Source organism: Pseudoliparis swirei, chromosome 7 (genome assembly GCF_029220125.1).
Source record: "Pseudoliparis swirei isolate HS2019 ecotype Mariana Trench chromosome 7, NWPU_hadal_v1, whole genome shotgun sequence".
NCBI lineage: Eukaryota > Metazoa > Chordata > Actinopteri > Perciformes > Liparidae > Pseudoliparis > Pseudoliparis swirei.
This window is the reverse complement of record NC_079394.1, coordinates 21,424,821-21,450,957: the sequence shown is the minus strand read 5'-3', so window position 1 is coordinate 21,450,957 and position 26,137 is coordinate 21,424,821. Positions and strand designations below refer to the sequence as shown.

At 40.7% G+C, this 26,137-nt stretch overlaps 1 protein-coding gene across 1 annotated transcript in view; it reads left to right on the top strand.

The window, feature by feature from the left end:
* stpg2 (sperm-tail PG-rich repeat containing 2) overlaps positions 1–26,137 on the top strand; it is a 58,274-nt gene that overhangs the window by 20,020 nt on the left and 12,117 nt on the right. The window contains exons 8-11 of the mRNA XM_056418029.1: positions 4,100–4,253; positions 5,916–6,079; positions 6,204–6,290; positions 24,279–24,444. Coding sequence (XP_056274004.1) covers positions 4,100–4,253; positions 5,916–6,079; positions 6,204–6,290; positions 24,279–24,444 — 571 coding nt within the window. The remainder of the gene's footprint in view (positions 1–4,099; positions 4,254–5,915; positions 6,080–6,203; positions 6,291–24,278; positions 24,445–26,137) is intronic.

Genomic DNA, 26,137 nt, shown 5'->3' with positions numbered 1-26,137 from the left:
CCAGTGAAAGGGTTTTTTCTATTTTTTTGAAGTTTTTCCTGATCCGATTTGAGGTTCTGGGACAGGGATGTCGTATGTGCACAGATTGTAAAGCCCGCAGAGCCACATTTGTAATTTGTGATATTGAGCTACACAAAATAAACTGAATTGAAAAGTGTGATATGAAGCCTCCAACATAAATATTCTAAACGTGTGATTTAGGTCAGTTGACTTTGTCCCCTGAGACTGGACTGCTCTATTTGTGGACATGGATTCCTGTTGCATAATGTAACAACCCAATAGTTTCCCTGGACCAAATCCCCAGATTTGAAATACTTTTTCCTGACTGAACAATCCAAATGTCCCCTCCACGCTTCAAGTGCTTCCCAAGTTCTACCTGCTGATTAGTTTCAACTAGATGATCAATCTTTGTTTTTAAAATGGCCTTAAAGGCATCGTCTCTCAGGAAGGAGGCATGTAATCTCTTTATACTGTCACCCTAGCATTATCTGATACAAGTGTGTTGCCAACTGTACATGGCATTGTAAATGGGATGTTCAAATATAGTCAATCGTTGTAGAGGTGTACTGCTGAAACAAATCTTCCAGTAGGACTTGAAGAGGCTCCTCACGTTCACAAGACCCAAGGCACAGCAGAGTTTATTTTTGTTGAGCTTTATTAGAGCAGAGAAAGAGAGAGCGAAAGAGAGAGAGGAAGTGGGGTGAGAGAGGGTATGACATGAAAGCAAAGGGCCACGAGACTTAATCGTGGACCTTTGCACGACACTGGCTGCCGCTAAACACTCAGTCGACACGCGCTCTGTGAGGACTAGAGGTCACTCCAGGCAGAACATAGTTACTTTATTGCGGAGGGTGGAGGGGGCGTTCGGTACTTCTGTATATGAGAGGAGGGGAGGGGACAGTGATATGGGATGTACATGGGGTTCGATGTTGGGGAAGGTTGTGTGGTATTGTGCATTGATTTTCACAGTTTCACACTTCCTCTTTCTCAGGAGTGCCCCTTTCTCAGTAGTTGTGTCTGTGGGCAGTCTGACTGTGGCAGGGAAAAAGAGTTTGACCTGTGGGTGACTGTGGGTGACGATGCTGTGTGCATGATGTGTGTTTGGTTTGTTGTGTGTCTTGAGTTGTGAGGAGTGAGTGAGGAATGAGTCTCCAGTCTCCAATGATCCTCTTTTGCACACACGACAACCATGGCACATACATAGAGTCCATCCTGTGTCCTGTGTCCTCTCCTTCCTCTCCTTATCCTTCCTGCAGCAGCCTTTGTGTCTGCCTGTGTGTGGTTGTGTGGGTCCACAGTGATGCCTGCGAGGATGGATCAGGCCTCATAGCCTGGGGCCTAGGGGTCTGGTTCAGACTTCAGAGCTGATTCCTGGTAATCCTGATGAAATAAAGCCTTTTCTTTTCCTTTGTGTGTGGTGTGTGTGTCAGGTCCAGTGTCTCAGGTCATTCCCAGGAATTCCTGAATTGTCCTGTCAGTCTCAGCCTAGTACCTTTGATGATGAGAGGCTGTAGAGGGGGAGGGTTAAAACTGGTAAAACTGCATTCATAACACTATTCATATCCCAATATAGGTATTGGATATATTGGATAGGTGCATATATCAATAAATGTATCACTATTTGGGGCATATGTATTTGATAATATTACTCTTTTCCCTTGGACTTCAGCCAGAATGATGAATCCTCCCCTCGTCACTTTTTAACTCCTTTAGGTCCATATCATGTTTTTTTCCTGTGCGCCAGTAGGCTATCCTTTTTCCATTGGTCCTAATCTAGAGAGATTTTGTGCTTAAACTCTAAGCGAGTCAACCAAGGCCACCAGTGGCCTCTTAACAGGTTAAAAACTTTTTTTTTTAAGTGACCAGCGGTCTAAACTTCAGACCAGGTTATCAACTTCAAGCTAAAGAACATTTTAGGCAAGTCCTTTATTATTCACTGCAGAGTATGTTAGCTATTTTAATGCAACACTCAGCATAACTCCCAGATTGTCAGGAAGGGAGTGTAAATGAAACATTTAACTTAGCCCCATGACTGAAGTAAAGTTCTCAGGTCTATTATTTTCCGTATCAGTGTACAGATGGATGTTATGGCGAACAAAGGAATCCCCACTGATGAGATACGTTAGGGTCTTCGCAGGTTTGGTTGAGTGGGGTAGTTAGTTTTGACTGAAATCCATAGATTCCCTTGTGTAGCGACGCTACACTTGGGTTGTCGAAGCGATGCAGTCCGTCTGCTGTGTCTTCTTTACCACGCCATGCGACTCCCCAGTCTAAACTCATCTCAACAGTGAAAATGAGGTTTCATTTGGTGCCAGAGGGACATGTGGGCACTTACACCAGTTCTATTGTTTCATCACTCTGTTTGTTCCATCACTCTGGCCCCATTAATCCACATTAACAGATGTCAAGACGCTGTATCACAGAGGTACCCACAGAGGCATCTTGCATGGACAACATGTCGATTCTTGGCACTGTAATCAAAAGTTTTATTTTTGGCGTTTCCTGTCATAGGCTACAGTATGTGAGACGCAAACAAAGCTCGGCCTCTAAGTTCGAGTGAGAAAAAAAGTGTCCATGAATTAGACGCTATCAAAGCCAATTGGGCAGCGTTGGATTGACAGATGGCCACAAACCCCCCACAGTTTTCTTTGGCCTTGAAACAGCATGTCTTGTATAACTCCTGCTCCTCTTTTATTCTTCTCTTCAAACACTCACTCCATTTCTAACCCACGCACTTCTCCTCTCAGTCATTTACTTCGTTCCCCTCCATTCCCTCCCAAAGCTGCACTGTACGTCTTTACTTGTTCTTCTTTTCTCATTTCTCCTTTTTCGACTGGAAGCTCAATAATTCAACTGTGCATTACTAACACCCTTTTCACTACTCCACAACTAATTTTCCAAAGGCTGCATTTTGTTTAAATAAAAAGTGTCAATGATTGGCATGTTTCCCACATTCCAATAGATTGAATGTCATCTGAATTGACTCAGAGTGTATATATGTGTGTGTAGGCATGTGGACATGCTGATATTTTAAGTTGTCAAGTTCTTTTTACTCCTCCATTGCTTTGGATAACAACCAGCTGAATGGCTCAGTTGTAAGAGGCTGATAGAGATTTGAGGTACATTGAAAAACACAGTTCACCTTCAGTAATTTTGAGTGAAAAGGGAGCTTATCTGTCCAATGATTGTCTGTGTTGTTATAATAGGTAATCAGATGAACACATTCATACCCTGGAAGTGAAGCTGGGAAGCAGTTGCTGTACTGAATCATCTCTGATACCAACAAAATAGTCAAAGAACATAAAAAACCTGATCGTGTGCGTCATTATTTTTGAGTTGGAGGTGCTGTTCAGCCCATCTCCTTTTCCCTCTGCCCATCTCAATACTTTGTTCTCTCTGTATACATTGGACTATACATTATACTGTCTTTTCTTTTTTGTCGTTTCTGTTTTCTCTCAGTTCACTTTAGTGTGTTTAGATTTTCTGTGACAGCTTTTTAAATTTCTCCATGCAAATGAGATATATGCAGAGTAGCCGTACTGCTCTTCGTATGGCAATGTCCATCTGTCTGTCAGTCGATCCACCACTTTGGTCCCGACTGAAATAAGAAAGAAGTATGAAATGAGGTCATGCCCTCTTGAATTCAGGCTTAATTTAAACAAAAATCTCTCAATCTTCAAAGTTTAGCGAAGTCTGACAAAGCCAAGCCGGACTTGGGATGTCCTAAAATGGCTCTTAAGGATAAATATGGCCCTTTCCATCCATCATTCCATCCGCCAAATATGCTTTCTGGTGTGTAATGAGCAATAAGGCGCCACAAGGCTGGTGGTGAATTAGTCTCTGTCTCTGCTTGGTACCTCTGAATGTGATATGCTATATCTTGTTCCTGTGAATGTTGCAAATATTCACAGCTGGATTTGTTTTAATGTTCCAGATGGGTAGTAGTTAGAGCAAATGAATTGATTATTTAAAACAGTGTGGCGATCTCAGTTTCATCAATGGATAGTGACATTAATTGTTAAATTCTTCAAAATCTCTGTTTGAATGTAATTTCCAAACCGTTATCTGTCTCAGCTCTCCTTTTATCTCCTTCCATTAGAGGTTCAGCCCTGTGAAAGAAGTAGCGCCCCCTGTCGGTGTATATAATGGGCCACGCTGTGCCCTGGAGCTGCTGAAGAAGGCCTCAGGAGTAAAGAAAAGCCCCTTTGGCATCACGGCAGTGCGCTTTACTCACAACACATGCTCTACACCCGGTCAGTCTGTGTGTGGTTGTCTGTGGCCAATCTTTACCTTCGCATTGAAAATGCGGAAGGTTATGTTTTGATCGCCGTGTATTTATTTATTTATTACCTTCGCATTAAAAATGCGGAAGGTTATGTTTTGATCGCCGTGTATTTATTTATTTATTTGTATGCGTGTTATTCGCAGAACTCAAAAAGTATTGAACCGAATTGCATGGAATTTGGTGGGATGATTGGTTATTATCCGGGGACCATTTGATTAGATTTTGGGTTCAATCGGGTCAAAGGTCAAGGTCAAGGTCATGGAAAGGTCAACATCTTTTTTTTACCATAGCACGATACATTTGTGTCCAATTGGCATGCAACTAATGCCAACATGTTCATAATTCAATGCCCAATCTTGTGATATGCGAAGGTATGCGCTCTACCGAGTGCCCATTCTAGTTTATTTATTTATTTGTATGCGTGTCATTCTCATTCATTACCTTCGCATTGAAAATGCGGAAGGTTATGTTTTGATCGCCGTGTATTTATTTATTTGTATGCGTGTTATTCGCATAACAAAAAAAGTTTTAAACCGAATCGCATGAAATTTGGTGGGATGATTGGTTATTATCCGGGCCCATTTGATTAGATTTTGAGATCGATCGGGTCAAAGGTCAAGGTCAAGGTCATGAAAAGGTAAAGCTCTTCTTGAATCGCATGAAATTTGGTGGGATGATTGCTTATTATCCGGGGGCATTTGATTAGATTTTGGGATCAATCGGGTCAAAGGTCAAGGTCATGGAAAGGTCAAAATCTTCTTTTTACCATAGCGCGGTCAATTTGTATCCAATTGGCATGCAACTAATGCCAACATGTTTATAATTCAATGCCCAATCTTGTGATATGCGAAGGTATGCGCTCTACCGAGTGCCGATTCTAGTTGCTAATGTGTTGCTGTTTAAAGGGATATTCTTTTTCGTTATATTTTACAGATGGAGGTTAGTTTTTGCTTTTCAACAAATATTATCATTGTTAGTAAGACTATGAGCTGGAACAAATAGTTTAAAGCTTCATTTAAAATGTTGGCTTTTGATTATTAGAATAAGTATCATGAGCAAAAGTGAACAGAGACATTGATAATACAGACAGCGAGAGATGCATCTCTTAGTCATCATACTGTATCTGTAGTTGTATCTATCTTCGGTAGGAATGTCAACATTTATTGAAAAAAGATAGATTTATTAATTCATCAAAATCAGGTGTTTATCTAACACAAGTATTTTGCTTCTATCCAAATTTGTTTCTGTTTTTTTTGGTGCATTTCAAGTTGTTATCAAAGCGGGCTTTCACACATGCAGCCATTCTTGTGTATTGTTGAGGAGACAGCTATAAATATAGTAGTAACACATGAGCGTCTCCATCTGAAATTTGGTGTAGCGCAGGTGTCATGTTCAGTTGAAGCCAACACACTGATACACTGGCAGAACTGAAGTCACACCTACGCTACATGTGTTTAATGTCTATGTCTTCACTTCACTGTAAATTACTTTTGCATCGTCGTAGAGGTTTGGACACAGCTCCTAGGTTTGAGGTAAAGTACCTGAATGTCATCTTTGAAGAGAAGGATTATATAAAAACATACTTTACACAATTAAAAACAATAATCTTACCTTTCTGTACTCTGTGCAGGTCCAGCGTCCTATGGTATGTTTGAGCATGGTTTAGCCCAGGAGAGTTTTAAAAAGGCAGTTTTAGAAAGAAGCAGGAAGGGAGGATTTGGCTCCACTGCTCAACGCAGTTCCCTCTTCCACAACAAAGAATCGCTAGAGGCCCCGAGTCCAGGACAATATGCGGTATGAAGATCAATCGATATAGTCATTCATTTTTCTGATAGTAATTAGGCTGAAATATCAAGCTGTGTATCTCATTTCTTCATGCCATTGTACATGTGTGTGAATGTTGTGTGTTTGCATTCAGCCAGAAAAGAAGACAGAGGAGCACTACAAGAAGCAGCACACGGCAGTTTTCAAATCAGCCTCAGAACGTCTGGCCCTGCTGGCTAAAGTAAGTCTGTTTCCCTCTGTCTCCCAGCATCCCCGACAGTCGTCTTCGTCTCACTCTTTCTTATCCTCGCACCAAGTTTTTGTTGCAAAGCCTTTAAAACCCACTTAGCAGAGGAGTCTAAGATGAAATAAAGCAGCATGACATGCCAAGTTTTTACTTTCATAAATGGGCCATCGCAGTAGCATCTGACCCAATATGCTGAGGGTACGGTTTTCCAGCAGTTAATTGTCTTCGACTGCTTCTTTTCTTACATTCCTCTCGCTCCCGACGCTCATTGATGCTGGAGAAAACCGGTCACACTTTGTGATAATTAGTTTCTTCTTCTTCTGCCTTGTTCCTTTCCCTTTTGCTTCACTCTTTCTTGTTCCTCTCTTGCCCCTTTCCTCACTTTTTTCCTCTTGAACTGATGTTAACATAAACCTCATATGATACAGTTTATTAACGGATGTGATCTCTAAACCTGATTTAGTTGTTTCTCAAAAGAAGAATATTCTCCTCTTCTCTTTATTCACGATCAAATGTTTATGCGTTTTCTTTTATGTTTACGATTATGCGTACATTTAATGTTGAATACTTTAGTGTTAAAGTGAAAAGCTGAGCTATTTATATAACCACCAGGCATTAATCTTAAGACAATGATAGTACACAAGCGTGTCTAATAGAGACTCAGTTATCTAAACCTCAGATACAAGCAGGTTTGAATATATTGTGTAATTTAAAAGTCCTCTTCGACTTCTTCAAGATAACTTTCCATCACTTGTAAGGTTAGTGAAATTAAATATCTTTATGGAACTAATTGAGAGAAAATAAACAGTGTAATGTTGTAATAGTCTAGGGATGTGTGTTTCATTATTAATTGTCTTCACCCTTTCACATTACACCACTAATCAAGCATTATGTGTACCACATTTGAAATCAATGTCATTAGATACACGATAAACAATGGTGGTACATTAGAATTTGTATTGTGAAAGCTGGAGTTCTTTGCCCTGTAGGACACACGGTGGTGTTTACTTGCATATAAATAATGTGTTAATGAAGAAACACAAGCAGCTGGATGTGAGGATTAGCAGTTATTATGGACTCTGGTATTGACAAAATGTTCTTGGAGAAAATTATGTAAATATTCCGCTAAAGTGTATTTCGACAAGAATTTTATTATTCCAGATACACAAGTTGTATTTTAAAGTCCCCTTCCGGGTACCAACTGGTGTTTACTCTGATTAACTCCAAAGGTGAGAAGTGTTTTCTAAATCTTGAGGTAAAGGTCTTCGGATCTGATGTTAACACTTACCACGGAGGGCAGAACATTGTAGGTGTAATGTCGGTTTTAGTCAGTCATCTTATAGCTTATATTCATATCTTTCACTCAGTGTTATGCTGCTGCTACATTGCTCACTGTAACATCACAGCTTCAGAAGTCAAGAAACCTGGCTACACGCAAATCACTTTTCTCTTCTCACCCACGACGATGACGGTCTCTTGTTCACATGACGTTTAAACACAGAGGGGAATGGCAGAGGAGGAGATTTCTATCGGGTTTAACGGTTACATCTATGAGCAATGCCTTTTTCCTTCACAGAAGGCAATTTTTAAAGTCTCATTATAAGCAAAAGGAGGGAAAGAAGGAAGGAACTGATGTTCTACAAACAGCTGTGCTTAGATCTCACCTGGGCCAAGTCGTTATCAGTCCTCACCGTCAGGACACAGAGCCCCGCTGGTTTTCATTCCTGCTCTCTAATGAGGTAGTGATTTACACCTCGGACACCAAGCCAATGCAATTAAGTGCCTGGTAGGACATAAAACCAGCAGGACTCCAGGTACAGAGCTGCAGGTGTGAGAACTTCTGCCCCATTAAAGAGGAGCGAAGGTGTTACATGTGGAAATATCACAGAATGCACCTGCATTAGTAAGTGAGCATACTCGTGTTTGACTGAATTGAATTGAAATTGTAGTGAGGTCAGAGGTCAGGGTCAGCATCGTCTGGGGAAAGGACGGATACTTTATCCCCTGTGCCAGCATACAAGAAAAATAGTCATAAAACCTTCGGGATAGTAAGGAATATATTTTGTTTGTCCGAATGAGTTGTACTGGATATATCTGCAACTAATACACCTCTACGCAGTGGATAACATTTGTTATTGTTTTTACACTGTGGTAGTTTGAACTTTGTTCCCAACTTGTGTGTTTTTATACATGTATATTATTGTTAGTGCTACATTATTAGTAAGTACAGTTTATTTATATTCCACTTTTCACAGGCAAAGTTCACAAAGTAGAAAAAAAACACGAATAAACATAAATTGTTGATTCATTCAGATAATGCAGAACACGCATTAGTTCATATCACAAATGAACAAGTGTGATGAGACTGATTAGAAAACTGAGAAAGATCCATAAATGATAGTGGTGCTGATCACCTCTGTTATAGTTTCTACCTCATATATCTGTCGCATAACGCCGTTTGCCATTTTTCATGACAATGGCTCTGCGTAGTTTTTCTGTCATGCTGCAGTTTATTGCGCTGATGGATGATCCCTCTCGCTCAGAATCCTTGGTGTGGTGGAGAACTTGACAGCCATGCCAAACTGCGTCCACATAAAGTCTGTTTCACATTGTCATCATGCACTAATACGGTGTAGCTACAGGATGGATCTGGATGTCGAAGGTCTGCAAGCTCCAATGCTCACTGGAACTTTAATTTAATGCCGGACACACAGAGTGATTAAATATTTACAACGGCTGTAACTAGCTTCAAATCCCAGTGGCAGCACCTCCAGCTTGGTTTTGTGTTCACAAAAACATAATTGGCAGCAATCGCAGGCGGGAGGCTGACGAGTTCAAGGTGAAAAGAAACGGCTGGCGGCGCCATGTGACACAGAGGTAGCGCATGTCTCTCTGCAGCTCTCCTTCGGCAAACAGCAGGGTTTCACTGTGACAAGCACTGCAGTGCACAGGGTTTGGACTTTTAAATTGGGGGGAAAAACAAGACAAAAAAGCCAAGAAAAATATGCTTATTTAAATGTTCTTTAGATACAGAATATGTCTTGCATATTTCTCTGCTCGTCTTGTTCTTTTTTTGCTTTATGGATAGTACCTCTGAGTGCTGTGAGGAGAAGCTCTATGGCCACTTGTAACGGCTCCACACAGAAACTCCTTTATGGCCAGCTAATGAAAAATCACCTGGGGATGTCTTAGCTGTAACGGTCAGCCGGATGCCGGGCTGCAGCCCTGGAAACGCCCACCCACTGGGACATATATTACAAGTATCTCATTAGGAAACGATCACAATGATGAGAAGAGGTTAAGACAAGAAAGATGAACAAAAAAGAATACAAGCAAAAAGTACCTCTTCGTTGTCGGTTTTATGTTTGGAGGTTTATGTCTTCAGTACTTCGACTTAGACGCTTCATCTCGCGGTAGAGGTTGACGTCTTGTTGCAGAAATTATTCACACTGCATGTTTTTTTCAATCAGAATGATAAAAGACGCACCATGTCTCTGGAAATGATAGATAGTGTTGTGGGGTGTATTAAACATGGCAGGGAGACCTGTTATCTGACTTCAATATTTAATACAGTCTTTCCTCTTTGCTATTAGCTGCTCTGCTTTTTATGATCCAGATCTTCTGTTTTGTTTTGAGGAAAATTCCAGGTTATGTAGTTACAGTTCATGATCATTTCCCCAAGTGTACGCCATACACTCAAAACATTTTGAATAACAGGCATGGCATTATTTATATAAGTAAATGTTCCTTATCTTGTGGTATGACCTCATTCTAAGGATGCGTATAAAGTATATCTGACATTGTACATCAAATACACCTCGACTAGTTCAAATATCTGAAGCTCTGTTGGATCTCTACTTGAGCTGCAGGTTTGGTATCTGTCTGTGGAGAAGAAAGAACCAGACGTGTTGTTGAGGAAAGACAGATCTGCCAAGAGATGATTATGAGTAGAGACCATTTCTCAAATGAGATTTTGCTTTTCTCTTGCATCTAATACGGGGCTCTTGCACAGTTTTTATATTTACTGATCCCCATCTCTCTCTTTCTTGTTCTGTCCTCTCCTCTGTCTTCTTTTCCTTTCATCCCTTCTCCTTTCCTACTTTCCACATCCCTCCTCTCCATCTCCTGCCTTTCTTCCTCCTGGCCAACCCTTCCCGACAATGACCTGTATGTTGCTAAGGTCGTGGGATACCCTTAGGCAGCGCTGGGAGAGAATAAGTGTGGAATTTAATTTGGTGCTACGTTTGAACCCGAGGCAGTGGAATCCCTCTCCTATGTATCAGTGAAATATTGCCTTGTCCCTTCAAGTGAAAGGGGGGAGGGTTGACGCTGCGTTTTTTCTGTCTGTCAATCAGTTTTTACTAATACACGTCTGCTTCTGTCGATTGTGACATTGAGAATAATTGCGGCCTTGATGGATGGTTATTGTTAAACTCCGAGAGAGAGAGGGATTGACGATCGCATAGCGGTTGGTTCAATAAGGAGGTGTTGTCAATAGCTTTAATGAGAAGTGCACTTTCACTTAATAGTGCACTATTAGTAAATTGTGGGCAGTGGGTTCAATTTGCACTGTAATCCATCAATTCTCAGGATTATTTGGTGCACGAGAATGTCCATGAGTTGAACATGTAAAAAGTAGTAAAACAGAATGTGACGGTGTATTTGAAAAGTCAACCAATGTTTTGGACTCACCATGTTGCCATGCTAAAACAGTTTTTTAATCCATCAAAGCAAAGACACAAGAGCCTTCATACTTTAAGTATCAAAAGATGAATTAATCGAGTCACACAAGGTTTCCTTCATCCTAAAAGTATTTTCAAACCATCTCAGTTTTTGCAATGTTTTGTATTATTTTGATAAGTATAAATCATATAATCCTCAGTAACATCAGTGAATAGTAATCCTTTTTCAGTTTAATTCAAAAGCCAAATATTTGACAATATTTCAGGGTTTTCTTCCGCAAATGCGTTGGCTCCATGCGAGGTATTTTAATGTAACCAAGCAATAATGTCTCTGCCAGTCAAACATATTTCAGTTTATCTGCACGAATATCTGTTATGCTGACAACGAACAACACTTCATAATTCTCCTTCCACAGTGTGTCACTGTCCTGATGGAATCAGACAGACAATATTAATACGTGGCTTTTATTACATGTATCACTCACAGTTTTTGTCGGCAGGATTCATAACACGCCAGTGGTGTGAAATAATAACGAAAAACAAATAGAGAAAGGAGGCACTTCACACATCCTTCACTTGGCAACTCTCACTGTCGCTGTTGGGGATAACACACTGCCTTCCAATGAATGCCATGGTAACAAATGGGATTTTTTTATTTCCATAGTGACAATTGTTACCATGATTGACAGGTAACAAAGTGCTTGTTTCAGAGTACCAGTAATTTGTTGGAAAAAATATAATGTGATTGCTATTCCTGTGTCAGGTGTTGCTGTATATGAGGAAGCTCTTTAGGGACTATAGGCCAGATGTTGTCCATGTGCTTCTCCTCAAAAATATAACTACAGTAGGTGTCAAATAGAGCTGCTGTCCAGTCTCCACGTAGCCCACTTTACGTGGGCTACGTGGAGACTGGACAGCTGTCTACCTCCCCCCTTTTATGACGCTAGTTGTTTTCATATAAACCATATATATATAATATCAATACTCAGTAGCTACTCTATTGTACTTCTGGTCCAGTGACGCAGACAGACATCATTCACAAGGCTTGACGCAGTCAACGGAAACCTCATGAATGCCAATTACAAGTGGAAAAACACCACATAGCTCTCAGAAAAAGACACCACAAACAAAAGGCTTGAGAATGACGGAGAACGAGAGGGGAGATCAAACCGAATGGAATATGCAGTGGGAGGTAATGAAGGAGAGAGAGAGAGAGATAATGTAATTATCTATCCTATTTGCTCTGGTTGAGATAATTGGAGTGTTTTCTAAACATACATTTATCAAATTGAAGCATCACCCCTTCCTGCTCTGCAGAATGAACCAAAGAGCAAAAATCCAGGAGGTGAAATCGGACTGAGAACGAAAGGGGAGTGAGATTGACCGAGGGATGAAGGAATGAGTGAGGACAGAGGGACAGACTGGGGGAAAGAAAGGTTCACCCTGTGTAGATGAAGAAAGATGGAAACGAAGAAGTGAGTCATTGTTGTCTGAGGCATGAATAAAGAAAAGCCGAGTAGTATCAGACAAAGAGGGTGACATTTGCCTGGACAGTAAAGCCATGGGCAAGATATTCTGTATCTGGAATAGGAAAACATACAGCAGCCCGGGGTTTGTCACTTATTGACTTTTTGTCTCTGTTGCATTGCATTTTTATGATATATCCATGGACAGCTATTGGCATATCATAGTGCAGCTTTCATTTATTGGAGACAAGGGTGTCGGGTGATGAAAGAAAGGAACAAAAACAGGAAAAGGGAGTTTTGGATTTGATATGGATTTTACTGTCAGCTGTCAGGGTAATGATGATGATGTGAGTCCCCGTGAGAATTAACACGGCCACATAGGACATACACTGGGAAAGTGACTTGCTCATAATGTGCATAAAAACACACAGATGCACATGTGTTTATGCAACTATACCCAGAATGCATATACAGTAAACATACATGCATGCGCTGATGAATGCATCTTCATATATTGTTGTATGAGAAGAAGGGCTCCGGCATCCTGAGGCTTCAGATAGTCGCGTTGCCATCATGCTCGGCTTAAAATCTTCCTAAACAATTCATAAATGCGATGGACAGAATTATTTGAAGAACCGAGAGGAGGAGCAGAGTGGTGGTGTAAAAAAAGAAGAGTAGGCACAGCCCCGCTGCTTCAACTCGCTTCATTCATAAATCAATGAAGTGCTTTAGTGTCGATTAAGGAACATTTTGGGACGAGAAGAGAACATTCCTCTTCATTTCATAACTTTAAAAGTAAAGTTAGGCCTTGCCGTCGCTTTGTAATTCATTTAAAAACAGACGAGATCGTGTGAGTAAGCTTGGAGGGCGAACACTAGAAGAGAAGGGAGACGGCGCCGCGAACGAGAAAACATATTTCCGTACTCCGATTGTTTCATGGCGGTTACATTCTAAGGCACAAATAGATAACCCATAAACACTCAATAGATCATTTACTGCCCAGTTATAAGCTCTGTTTCATTCTCATTCATTACCTTCGCATTGAAAATGCGGAAGGTTATGTTTTGATCGCCGTGTATTTATTTATTTGTATGCGTGTTATTCGCATAACAAAAAAAGTTTTAAACCGAATCGCATGAAATTTGGTGGGATGATTGGTTATTATTCGGGACCATTTGATTAGATTTTGAGATCGATCGGGTCAAAGGTCAAGGTCAAGGTCATGAAAAGGTAAAGCTCTTCTTGAATCGCATGAAATTTGGTGGGATGATTGCTTATTATCCGGGGGGGCATTTGATTAGATTTTGGGATCAATCGGGTCAAAGGTCAAGGTCATGGAAAGGTCAAAATCTTCTTCTTTTACCAATTTCTATCCAATTGGCATGCAACTAATGCCAACATGTTCATAATTCAATGCCCAATCTTGTGATATGCGAAGGTATGCGCTCTACCGAGTGCCCATTCTAGTTACTATGTGCAAACGTAAATACTCGGCAGCAGTAGATGTCATCGCAGTTAGACAAAACCTAGTATTTTTGTTTAGTTTTTACTAGGGCTGTGAAACGATTAAAAATTTTAATCGGGTTAATCACAGGTTTTTGTGGATTAATCATGATTAATCACATATTACCGATATTCTCGGTATATTTTGTGAGAACATAGAGATTTATGACAAAAGACGGATATATACATTTATACATTCTTCTATACAATGGTGCTGCAACTCAGCAGTTATTTAGCAGTTTTCTTCCATATGGAACATTAATAAATCTTCATCCTAAACAGAATGTTTAACCCTCCTGTTACCTTTCGGGTCAATTTGACCCCATTCAATGTTTAATGTCGGTGTTCTTTGGGGTCAATTTGACCCCAGGCTGTTTTTCACTGTGTCAAACATATCAGAAATATCAACTTTTTTATTTATTTAAAGGGCTATTTAGGTAGTCAACAAACAAACATAAAGTACCTCACACTTAAACTTGGGAAACAATATTAATTCTAATAATTTTCTGGAGGTTTTAATTGCTGGGGTCAAATTGACCCCGAGGGTAAAATATGTTAGTAAATGTAAAGGTAACAGGAGGGTTAAACAGAGCATTTTTCTCTTGTTTGTCAACCATTAACTCCACCATGATACAATCTAAAGGTGGACAGATTGACAAGTGACTTTTATTTTGCTCGGTCCCGTGCGCGCGCACGGAGCTCTGTGGCGCGCCAGACGGAGATCGATAAGTGTTAACGCAACGCGTAGAGACAGAGATGACATGCTGCTGTGGAGATACGATCAACAACAGACGTTTAGTTTAATAAAAGAACAAAGACGTGCTATAGAGAACATGTCAGGGGGCGGGCCAATCTTTTTAATGTCATGCGATCTACCGACACTACGCCGCGATCGACTGGCAGGTCGCGATCGACGTGTTGAGACCCTGATCTACAGGAAGTAAAAGTCGTCACAAGGTTTCCGTAGGTGAACCTGCGGAAGGATCATTACTGATGAACAGACAGTCTGCATGAGAGCGGACAGAGTTCAGATTGAAGTGGTGTATTGGAAGCTCATTTTGCAAGTGACTTTTTTTTCGTCCCAACGACCAACAACAGACGGATTGGAAGCTCATTCTGCGCATGCGTTAAATGCGTAAAAAAAAAAAAACTAGTTAAACCTGTAATTGGATTAACTGAGTTAACGCGTTATTTTTCACAGCACTAGTTTTTACATGAAACAGGGGGCCGACTGAACTGCAGGCTGCAGATTGTGTTCACTCTGCGACCACCAGCAGCCCTCGTCTCGAGTCGTGTTGCTACTTCCTACGTCAGCTGACGAATTTGCCTAATCTTCAAAGTTTGGGATTTGGAAACGCAGACATCAATGAGCTGAAGGAACCTTTTAGTTCCTGTAGAAGTACTCCCCGGACTAATATCACCGGGAACTTCATAGTTTCACGAGTTTGAAGGATTATCAGAAGTCTCAACATTGCACAGCTGTCTATAATACAAAGGGGTTTTACACTTTCCGGAGGAATTCTCATGGCAATAATAGTTATGGCCTCCATTGCGATTACTGCGAGGTGAACGATAGCAACTAAATACATCAGGAATACGTGATTGCTCAACACACAGCTTTGCTTTGAGTTTATTAATTTTATTCTTTTGATGGTAAGCGGTGGCCTCATTGAAATGTATGAGGTGGCTACAGATCGGGTGTTGGTTTGAACACAGCTTTTAATTGTGTGTCGTGTCATTCACATTCACCACTGAACCGCTGCAGTGTTTATTTGCCCCAAACTGCAAATGTGCTAACTGTTAGCGATAAGATGTAAGAACCTCGGTTCTCTTTATTATTTCCTTTCAGTCTCTCCTTCGGTGTCGGTTGTCTCTGTACGTTTATGAAGCGGATTAATTTAGCCCTGGGCTAATCGCGTCTATTTGCATCTCTGCATTCAATCTCTCCTGCAGCCTCTAAAATTCACTTCACGTTCTGAACACTCAGGAAGTCTTCAGCGGCTTACGGAGCCGCCGGGCCAACATGTGACACTGACACCGTCAACATCACCGTAAGCCCGACTCCTGCACAACTTCTGAAGCGGCGGGTGGAGGCAATCAAACAAAATGCTTGTGATGTGAAACACTTGAGCTGCCCCTGCATGTCAGAGTTATCTTGACCCAGGTCTTTTGCTCCTTGTGTCCAGTTTTTAGACTTAGAAAAAGACTGAATAAAAAGTGATGAAGAGAGAGGCTTGCAACAAGACGCAGCATACATAGAATACATACAATCATTTAAGTTCATATGTGTCTCAGTTGTTGTTTCAGAATGAATTTTCCTTTCCAGTAAATATAAGTGCCTGAATTAAAAGCTGTAGGTCAAGTGCTTTAGCGTGATCTACTGAATGTCTCCCTTTTTTCCTCGTGGATTTATTATTTACAGACAGTTTGAGGCCATCGTCTGGATTCTTAAGTGCTTCGGTCTGGGCTTTTAATCTCTTTTCCTGTTTTACTTTTCAGTCAAATATCTGTTAGATTGCTGCCCATTAAAATATGTGTGAGTCTCAGACTGGTTGAAAAAAAATAGTCTTTGATTGAAACAGTTTGCCGGGTCTAAGTGAAGTCTGATGCTCAGATCACATAACGACCCATTTATTTAACAGAGATGGGAAAATGCTGCGTGACAGGTGATGATCGAAAGACAGATCCAAGAACGGGACTAAAAGTTTAGCGGGTGACTAGAGGCTGCATTGTTTATGACTCATGTTACATCATTACACTCAACACATAACAAACAAATCATTTGATGGTAGTGCTCAGGAAAGGTCATGGAGTCATTAAAGTCAACGCAGATTATACCCCTAGGAGAATGAATATTCTTAAGAAATTATAAAGCAATTTGGAGACTGTCCTCACAAGAACGACAGCTCAGTTATTTCAGTAAATGCCCCAAAACTACATTTGTTTGTGAATGAATGTGCTCAGATAATTTCATGGCAGTCTTCTCATGAGAGTTTTATATTTCGTGTGGACGAATAGAAAGTTTCGCCTGAGAAAAGGTCAGGGAGTCTCCAAAAATGGTAAAGGAGACTGTTATTATCATTATAAATAATAATAATAATAACAATAATAATAATAATAATAATAATAGAAAATAATAATAATAATGTAAAAAATGTTTCAATGTCAAATATTTTTGCATTTCTTTTATTTGCTGGTAACCCAAAAATATAGATTTTGGGTGCTGGGAGATAATGTTCACCTGCCCTCTAAATAAATTGCGGTAAGCTTCATTTCCTAGCTGGATTAATTAATATCTAAAATAAATATTACGTTGACGTCTCTTCATAACTCTAGTACATTGTTTCAAGCCTGTCTTGATGTACAATGGCACCACAGAGAGGGGGAGAGACATGGGCGGTGAAGCAGAAGATAAGTGAAAGTAAATAACCACACAGAAAGTAAGAGGAGAGCTTCAGCGACTGGAATAAATGAGGATTCATGCAAGTGAGTCCTAAGATATGTGACGGGGCACAGATGGAGAACTTGTCTGTGTAGCACTTTCAGATTTTACGATGTGTGTGTGCTCTCTAAGTTATTGCTGGGAGGAAAAGATCACATACGCTCGGTGAAATCCTTTTTCTCTCGTTCCTTCGATTCCTCTCTTGCTGGGAAGTCCTGGTTATTGTTACCTCCCTGCTGTCTTGCTGTTATAAAACAAATGAACCGAAAAACAGCCCTCGCTCAAAAAGCCTTTCTCAAAATAAAATACATTTTACAAGTGAAGGTGGATAAAGAAAATATGAACAACTCCAGAGCAAACATTTGTGGAGGCCATCCTTGAACATATTTTAAGAATTGGTTTTGCATTTGTTTAATAAAACTATTGTTTCAAACTTCTTCCAACTGCTGTCCTGTTTCGGGTGAGGAAAGTGTACTGCATAGAAGAAAATACACATTTGGCCCAGTGAAAACTGTGTTTATTGTTTTCAGTAAGCTGAACTGATTTCTATTTTTTTCTGCTTCTCTGTCTTGGAAATAGATGGCACACACACAAAGGAGATAATGTCGTCTTTCAATGGTTGTCTGTCTCTTTCCCCGTCTTAAATCCAGAGCCATGCTCAAGGTATAGCTGCTGTCATACAGTATTTCTCCAGTAGATCATTTTGATAAATGAAGCCTTTTCGGATGCACCTCTTCTAGTGTCAGGATCAGCCACGTGCTCCGTCTGTCAAATTTAATTTGTATCGACCTGCTTTTGAAAATCTTCAGGGGCATGTGAGAGATTGACTACCATTTGTATTTATTCATCTGAGAATAATATAATCCTCAGCAGATGCCTCCGGACCTGTGACACTGACCGGAATAGAGATCAGTATTTAAACAAATTAAAAACTTATTTTCCCTTTTTAGATTAGATTAGAGGAAGTGAAACAATACCAGGCCTGGGCCTTTAATCTGATATTGTCCATGTTTATTATTAGGCTCGACTTTTACTTCAGCTGCCAGTTTTCTGAATTTCATGAATTTTTCTTTTGTCATCCTATTATCCATTTTACATGCCGTGTTTATATCTTCTGCAATTTTCTTGTCATCTTGCGCCATATCTGTATTGTGTTTCTCCGTGTGAGCGAATCTCCGTCCTTTTCTCTTCACGGCACGCGGATGAATAGGCACACGCTGTAAGCGGCTGTGTCCGGTGTTTGCATGTGCCCGCCTTCTTGTCCATTTCCCGGTCCAAGGTTTGGGCTCCAGCTGTGGCCAGCAGCTGTGTGTGTAGTTCATTGTGTGTGTTTGTGTACCCAAGTGCAGGTGTGGGCACGTACCCATTTTATCCAGCAGCTGTGTGTTTTGTGTGTGTTTGGTTATGGACAGCTGCTTAGTAGCAGGTGATGATTTTAAGAGCCAAGCACGCAGTCTGCCAGGGGAACGCCGGGGAGAGCTCAGCCCAATAAGATGTAAGGACGCCTGGGCTGGGCGGTCAGTCAACCACGCCTTCTCGACCTCTGCTGGATGGCTAGTGGTTCACGAGAGACCCAGCTGTGGGTGTCAGTGTGTATACATGACTCTAAACTGGCCAGACTCCACAGACAAACTTACTGATTACTGCAGTATATAAATCAGTCACAGGAAGACAGTTCCAGTACGACTAGGCTTAAAAGGGCCTGGGTTTAGATTCACCGTGGTTCAGATCTAAACATATACATGTAAATGTAACATGAGATGTGGTGAAATGAGAGAATTGTGAAGTAGACAAATATGGCACTGGCGAGATGAAGAGAGATTACCCGATCCAAAAAAGTGAGACTGCGAAGATGCAGTTGATTTGATAGACTTATGGGAAGATGGAGTTTTTGAACCATTAGAAGAAGAATGAGATGAAAAAAAAGATACATTAGTGGAGCAGCGGGGTATAAAAAGGTAATGGAGAGAGAAAGACTTACAGGGAGCGAAAACGGCAAATGAGAAGATAATAACGCAAGGGTATATACAATGAAGGAGAAAGCAAGATATACAAGACTACGAAACACAGCAGAAAACTGAGGTTGTCAGCCAATTGTTAGACTAACTGCTGTCTATAAAGTGTGAATAGGAAGCAAATGGGACCCATATGGTTTCCCTCTGTCACTCCATCTGTATTGAAGACCTGTCTAGAACCTCATTAAGTCCTTATGACACCTCCACCAGTAAAATCAGACAGATGGTTATCAAGCTCTATGATGAGATGCCAGCTGTGCTCATGACACAGAATGACATTGACTATTTTGGGAAGAAAACAAGCAAACAAAAGCTGGGTTCACTTTTCATTTAAATACTAGACATCGTTTTTTTTGTAGAATCACACACACGTGAAAAAGGCTTACTTCAGAAAATAAAGCACCACACAGCATTTATTTTGAATGTCATGATGGTCAATATTTTTGTAATAATTCTCCGGTCAAGTGTAAGGACATCTTGAGTGATTATGGTATTGATACTAACACTAACGGATGGACCAACATTTATAAGTTGAGTTGCGTGGAACACCAAACTCTGACCACAGGTTTTGGAGTTTATTCTTTGTGCAGTATTTGTCCACACTTTTTAAACATGTATTCCTGCCAATAAGTTTCACTATTAATAGGTACAGATGAACCTCTTGCGGAGTTAAGAGGCAAAGCCAAAGTGACCATTATTATTTATTAGACTCTCAATGGGGATATACAACTGGTTCATTATCTGCCTAGTGTGCCTCCAAGACCGAGGACAACAATGCAATTGGTGCAATGGCCAGTTTCAGGGTGCTAACTTAGGTATTCAGAACATTAATATAGCAGCAAACAACTATTTGCTATAGTGGAGTACATTTTTCAGTCTGGTACATATCCCTTCTAGGATGTGCAGCTTTTAAAGCATGGGTGTGCTGGAGAACTTGACAGCCATGCCAACCCTTTACACTTTTGTCTCAACTTTCCAAATTGGAAATACAACAGTTGGACTTCAATTAAAACACATTTTCAGAATATTCTCAAAGCCTGAAGTACTAATTATTTCCCAACAAGACTCAGCCATGAGCCCCAGACTAGTATCAGTTTTTCCCAACACAACACAAACTACAAAATGCATTTTGAACCCGATAAAGATGAAAGATAAAGGTGACCCAGAGCTCAATGGTGAGTTTTTAAATGGATTTGTGAATATGTCGTGAACAGAACATAGCAAGGTGTCACCCACATGCGTAGGTATGCACATATAAATGATCTATCGTACACTGGTCTAAAATATGGAAACACAGTGACTAGAAATAGCATTCTGCTCTGGAAGAATGAAAGGTTTTAAAAGTAATGAGAAGATGAAGACTGGGATGTGGTTGTGCAGTGACGCTCTATAGAGCTGTCACTGCACATACTAAGCCAAATCGTTAGTGTGGTGATGGTCAGGATTACTTGAATGGCCATTAGTGTGAGAGAACTTGATGTGGAAGACATTCTTTAGGAAGATTACAAGTCACATCTGACTTTGCGTTTGCATTTAGTTTTGTTTGAACCCTGGTTGCATTTAGTATCTGTAACGCTGAACCTAACAACACCTCGCTGCCCCACAGTATCCGATGTAAAAGATGCTACAGTATGATATGTTGTTAATTTTTGCATTTTCCTTGATTGAAGGTGAGAGCAGAATGAACATGCATGGTCTTCAATCAGTTACAGACACGGCTCATTATTTAGTGTTGCAGTGAACCTCTGGGTCGAATTGATTACTATGAGTCGATGATTATTACAACTAATTGACATTTGTCAGTCATGGCAGCTACTGACAGCCAAGTAGGCATAATGAAAACGGCCAATTTGCTTTTTATTTCATGTTTAATAATATAGGAGAGCTGTTTGAAATGCAGCTTTGGCTATTTCAAGAGTGGCCTCATCCCAGGTGCTTTCCCCGTGCACATTCGTTTCCTGTCTCCACCCCCAGCAGCCATGACTGTTAGACTACACAAGGTCGCCTGAGGAAGTTTCGCTGCCATCATAAGCTTTGAGGAGAGAAAATTTATTTCTCTCTTGTCATGATTTCAATGGGCACGTAGCACCAGTTGGAAACAAACAAGTTAATGCGAGATATCATGAAGTATCATGGGGGTAAAGTTATAAAATAGAATTTCTACAGTTAAATACAATTTACACATGTCGCCATGTCTGAAAAGAGTCAAGATGGACACTGCGGACTACTTGATTGAACTGCTTTTCTAATGCAGTAATGCAGAGGCTGAAACACTCCAACTAGACACGACATATTAAAGACAGAACATTTGAAAAACAAAAAGTTAAACAATTGGCAAAGTCCTTCCTGTAAATTCATTGTGCTTGGTCAAGGCAACGGCTCCGAGTCGTGTCCACTTTTCACGGAAGGAGAGATTTAGCTGCCGATGTGTTGTGTGCTCAGGGAAGCCTAATGACTTTGGGGAGTGTGCAGCTGCCCTGTTTTGTGACTTGCGTTTGTATGCCTCCATGCCGGCAATAGCTGTGGCCAGAGGCATTATGTCTACGGGTTGTCCATCCGTACATTAGTACGTCCGACCTGTAAAGTTTTGTGATCGCATCTTGTAAGGCTGTGAAGCATTTTGGCTGATTTCAACATTGCTTAAGCTTCTTTACAGCATCGTATCTAAGGCAGCAGATGCAGGAATTAAGTTGTTTTGTGGGAACTCTTGGTTTATTATTGTGATTTAATTATTTCCTTTCACAGTATGCTTGATTGGTAGTTCTATATTGTCTCGATTGACTAGAAATGCAGTGCACCTGTACAGTACAACATCAAGCATGCATATTCAATAGAAAGTTTTTCATTTATTTTTTAAACAAAAAAAAAGGTCTGACAATCTGTCTTGATGCTAGCGTCACATCAATATTCAATTTGAGTTATTCTGCGTCACTGGCTGCATGCCACAAATGTGTATCTACCATCTAAAGTTTACTATATGCACTCTGAGGTATTTTTCAGACTGTCAAGGGCAATGTGACATCGAGAATCGTTCGGAAAAGATGTGTTTGTGTGCGTCTCTTGATGTATGTCGCAAGATAAGCATTTACATGTCTAAATGTCGAGGGCGTGTAATTTATATCAACCTGAGTGCTGTCAATATGCGACGACTGCGACTGAGAACAGTGGATTGCCCCATATTAAGGTTTAATTATGGACCATAGGGTCCCTTGACAGGTGTGTGTGTGTGTGTGTGTGTGTGTGTGGGCACATTATGTTGCAGAGGTTGGAGAATGATTGCTCTGCACTGTTAGAGAGATATGTGACAGATTTGTGCCTACAGGTGCCTTATGTGTGTGTGTGTGTGTGTGTGTGTGTGTGTGCGAAACAACCCTTTTCTTTCACCATCATTCAATTCATCTTATTTTCCACAGTTGCTTTCAACATCACATGATTTGTGTCTTAAAGTTTGTGCCTGTGTATGTGTGCATGTGGGAAGTCGTATTGTCGTGCACGTGTTGTGCTTGCCTCCTTCTTACTCCCACTGTGTCTATAATGAAAAGCTAAATTGACTGGGTTCGCAATGATTAAAGATGGACAGCTACCCAGGAGGAGATGGAGAAAACAGCGGTCGGGAAATGACAGTTTGAGGTAAATGACAGCTCTGCTATGTTTAGGATAAATGGATCGTGCAGCTATATTCTGCCTTTCACCATCAATTATTCAAAGCCCCACCGACAAGACAAATTCCCAATAACTAAGATTCCTCTGCACTGGTGGTGAGGCAAGTTTCTAACAAGGTGACATGATTCATCCAGTCTTCATTCAATTGTGATCCGTTACATATTCACATCTGCAAGAGTGCCTTCGTGAATTAGCTGTTAATTAAGAGCAAATTCACGAACAACTAAGAATGTAATGGCCTTGTAGCATGGGCTATTTATCTGAAATTACTTTTGATATGTTCAATCATTCTTTTCCTTCCTCTGTGAAGATGAAGTATAATGACAGCTTTTGAGACAACCCCTCATTTGCACCATGGAGGAGATATCAGTGTGTGTGTATCTGCATTTTCATGTCGATGATGTGACACTTACTGTATGTCCTGGCGTACGCTGGTATTCATGCATGAGTGTGTACACATGGGAGCAAGTCTGACAGTTTGTTTTACAGATTGGTGAATGGGTCATTTGTTATTTATAATAAGTGTGTGTCCATTATACTCTGGACCTGTCAGTTGTGGAAAGGTGTGTGTGTGTGTGTTCATTTATCAGACATTTCCCAGAAAAGTGTCAGTTGACACTGTGACGAAACCTTATGTTGCCTTCACCATTATTCAGTTTTTTCCATCCAGCATAAAGAAATGAAGTGTAAAGTGACTTTTTGGCATAAGTTTAACATTTTATCATATTGAAATTTCTCGATAGCTACCGAATGAATTGCAATGCATTTTGATGGAGATGGTGTCCAGAGAATCAATCGTAATGACTCTGGTGATCGCCTGACTCTTTATATTGCATGACCGCAGGTCACATTTACATTATTCAGTGAGATATTTCAACATTTAATCCAAGCATTGCTCCAGAATCTTGAGCAGACATCCATCCATGGTCCCCAGACAATGTATCGTTATGAATTTGGCAATCCTCTGACCTTTGCTTTCATGATCAAATTATCAAAATGTTCAGACTTGTCATGACGAAGTGCCAAACTAGGACATTCCCTTTAGTTTTAGTGGTAGGCTACATGATGCCTGCTGGACAGCATGTTAGCATTGTTAGCATGCTGCTGTTTGCATAAAGCTAACCTCACAGAGTGGCGAGCATGTCTATAAACTTGAACACTTTACCCTCGTCTCCTCTCCCTCCTCCCTTTCCTCTCTCTCCTCTCTACAGGATACCCCTTCACCCAACAGTTACAATGTGAGTCAAACATTTGAGAAGGCTAATGGCCGCTCTTACTTAGAACCTCGAAACGAAGGCGCTAAGAGACGACAGAGCTGCTTCCTCTCTGCTGCGCCGCGGGATCATTCCCTCCCGCAATGCGACCCCACTGGACCAGGTAACACACACATATGGAGCCGCATGACCAAGAGAGAAACTGATCCATTTCTCTGTTTGAAAACCATACTACAGTTCCCCTTTCCACCTTAATACAGTCCAATTAGCTCGTTCTCTGCAGGCTTCTAACCTAATATTTACCTCAATTACACAACCATAGAAAAATGTTGTTTCAAAATTGATAGATTCATGACTTACTTGGATAATTTATGGCTAGCCTCATTCACCAAGGGACTGAACCCACGAGACACCCCAAACCGTTTAACCAAAATCTAATTTGCATATAAATAGATTTGGACTGTTTGTAATAGTGTTTCTTCTTCATACACACACGCACACACTGAGGCAGATGTGCAGACGCAAGCATATGGACATGCGCACATTCGGAGACACACACACGGAGACACACACACGGAGACACACACATGCAATTGTTTTGCCCATATTGAATTTGTATTTATGAATAGGCCAACAGTATATGGATCATTATGGAACATTATATTCCTCATCATGCCGGGTCCCCTGTGATCACATTCATCACAGTATAAGAGCATTTAACTGTTCAACATGTTTTAAACACACAGGCGCATCAGAGTGAGAGTCCCGAGAAGGAATGTGTTTCTTATTATGGTCTGGCAAGTGATTCAAGTGCTCAGTTTCTTTTGTTAAGTTTAATTATATATATATATATATATAAAACATATAATTAAGCATATATATATATGATAAGATTGTTTGGCCAGCAGCTACATCCAATTTGCGCACTCACTATTCCCACCACTTTCCTCCCATTTTCCAAATCGATCCAATTCGTCGGGCAGCCAAGGGCTTTTTCTGCGCTGTCACCGTTTCTTAATTTCCCGACAAACCAGGGGCGCCCTAAATCCAAACAGAAATCCTGTAATCATAGTTCCGAATAGGTAGTTGGTTTAGATACCTGTAAGGCATCTAGACGACATTGGAGGGCTGACTCCCAGGCTGCTTAACACTGGTGTGGCTCTCAGGCAGCCAATTTGCTTTTGGATGCCTGAGGCACTTTGATGTCTCATATAAAGCAATTTTTATCTTTTCTTGTTAAAGATCGGACCATAGATCACCAGTTTCCACACCCCTGGTGGGCCTGGCCCAGCCTCTGCCTCCCCAACCCCCTGTTGCTCCATGCTCCATCCACCCTTCCTCCCCATCCTGCCTGGCTGCCAAGCAAGCCCTACTGCCCCATCCCAGCGGCATTTCAATGGCAGCTGTGTACAGACATTACATGTACATTACTGTTGTGTTATTAAAAGCTGTATGAAATCCTAATATTATCTAATAATAATTATTGTTGATTTGAAAAAACTTTCTTGAGGACTTAGAAATTATTTTTTTTTTAATACGATTTTACAAAGGGAGGAGAGAGGAGGATTTCAGGACTGTTGCAACTATTCAAGACAGACCACAACAAGCGGCAGATAAAGCCTATCCAAACTGTCCATGGGGGTATTTCAGCGCAGGCGACAGAAGCGCGAACCGTGAATCTCTCTTCCCCAGTTTTCCGACCTGTCCCACACTGCCCCAATAAATAGTGTATTAATTTTGTATTCCTTAGTTCTAGTTAAACTAAGCTGTTTGCGTGTAAATTTTGTTTTACCATTTTACTGTGTGTTATGAGGTTGTATTTGGGTTATTTTCGTTGCAAACATCAATACACATAT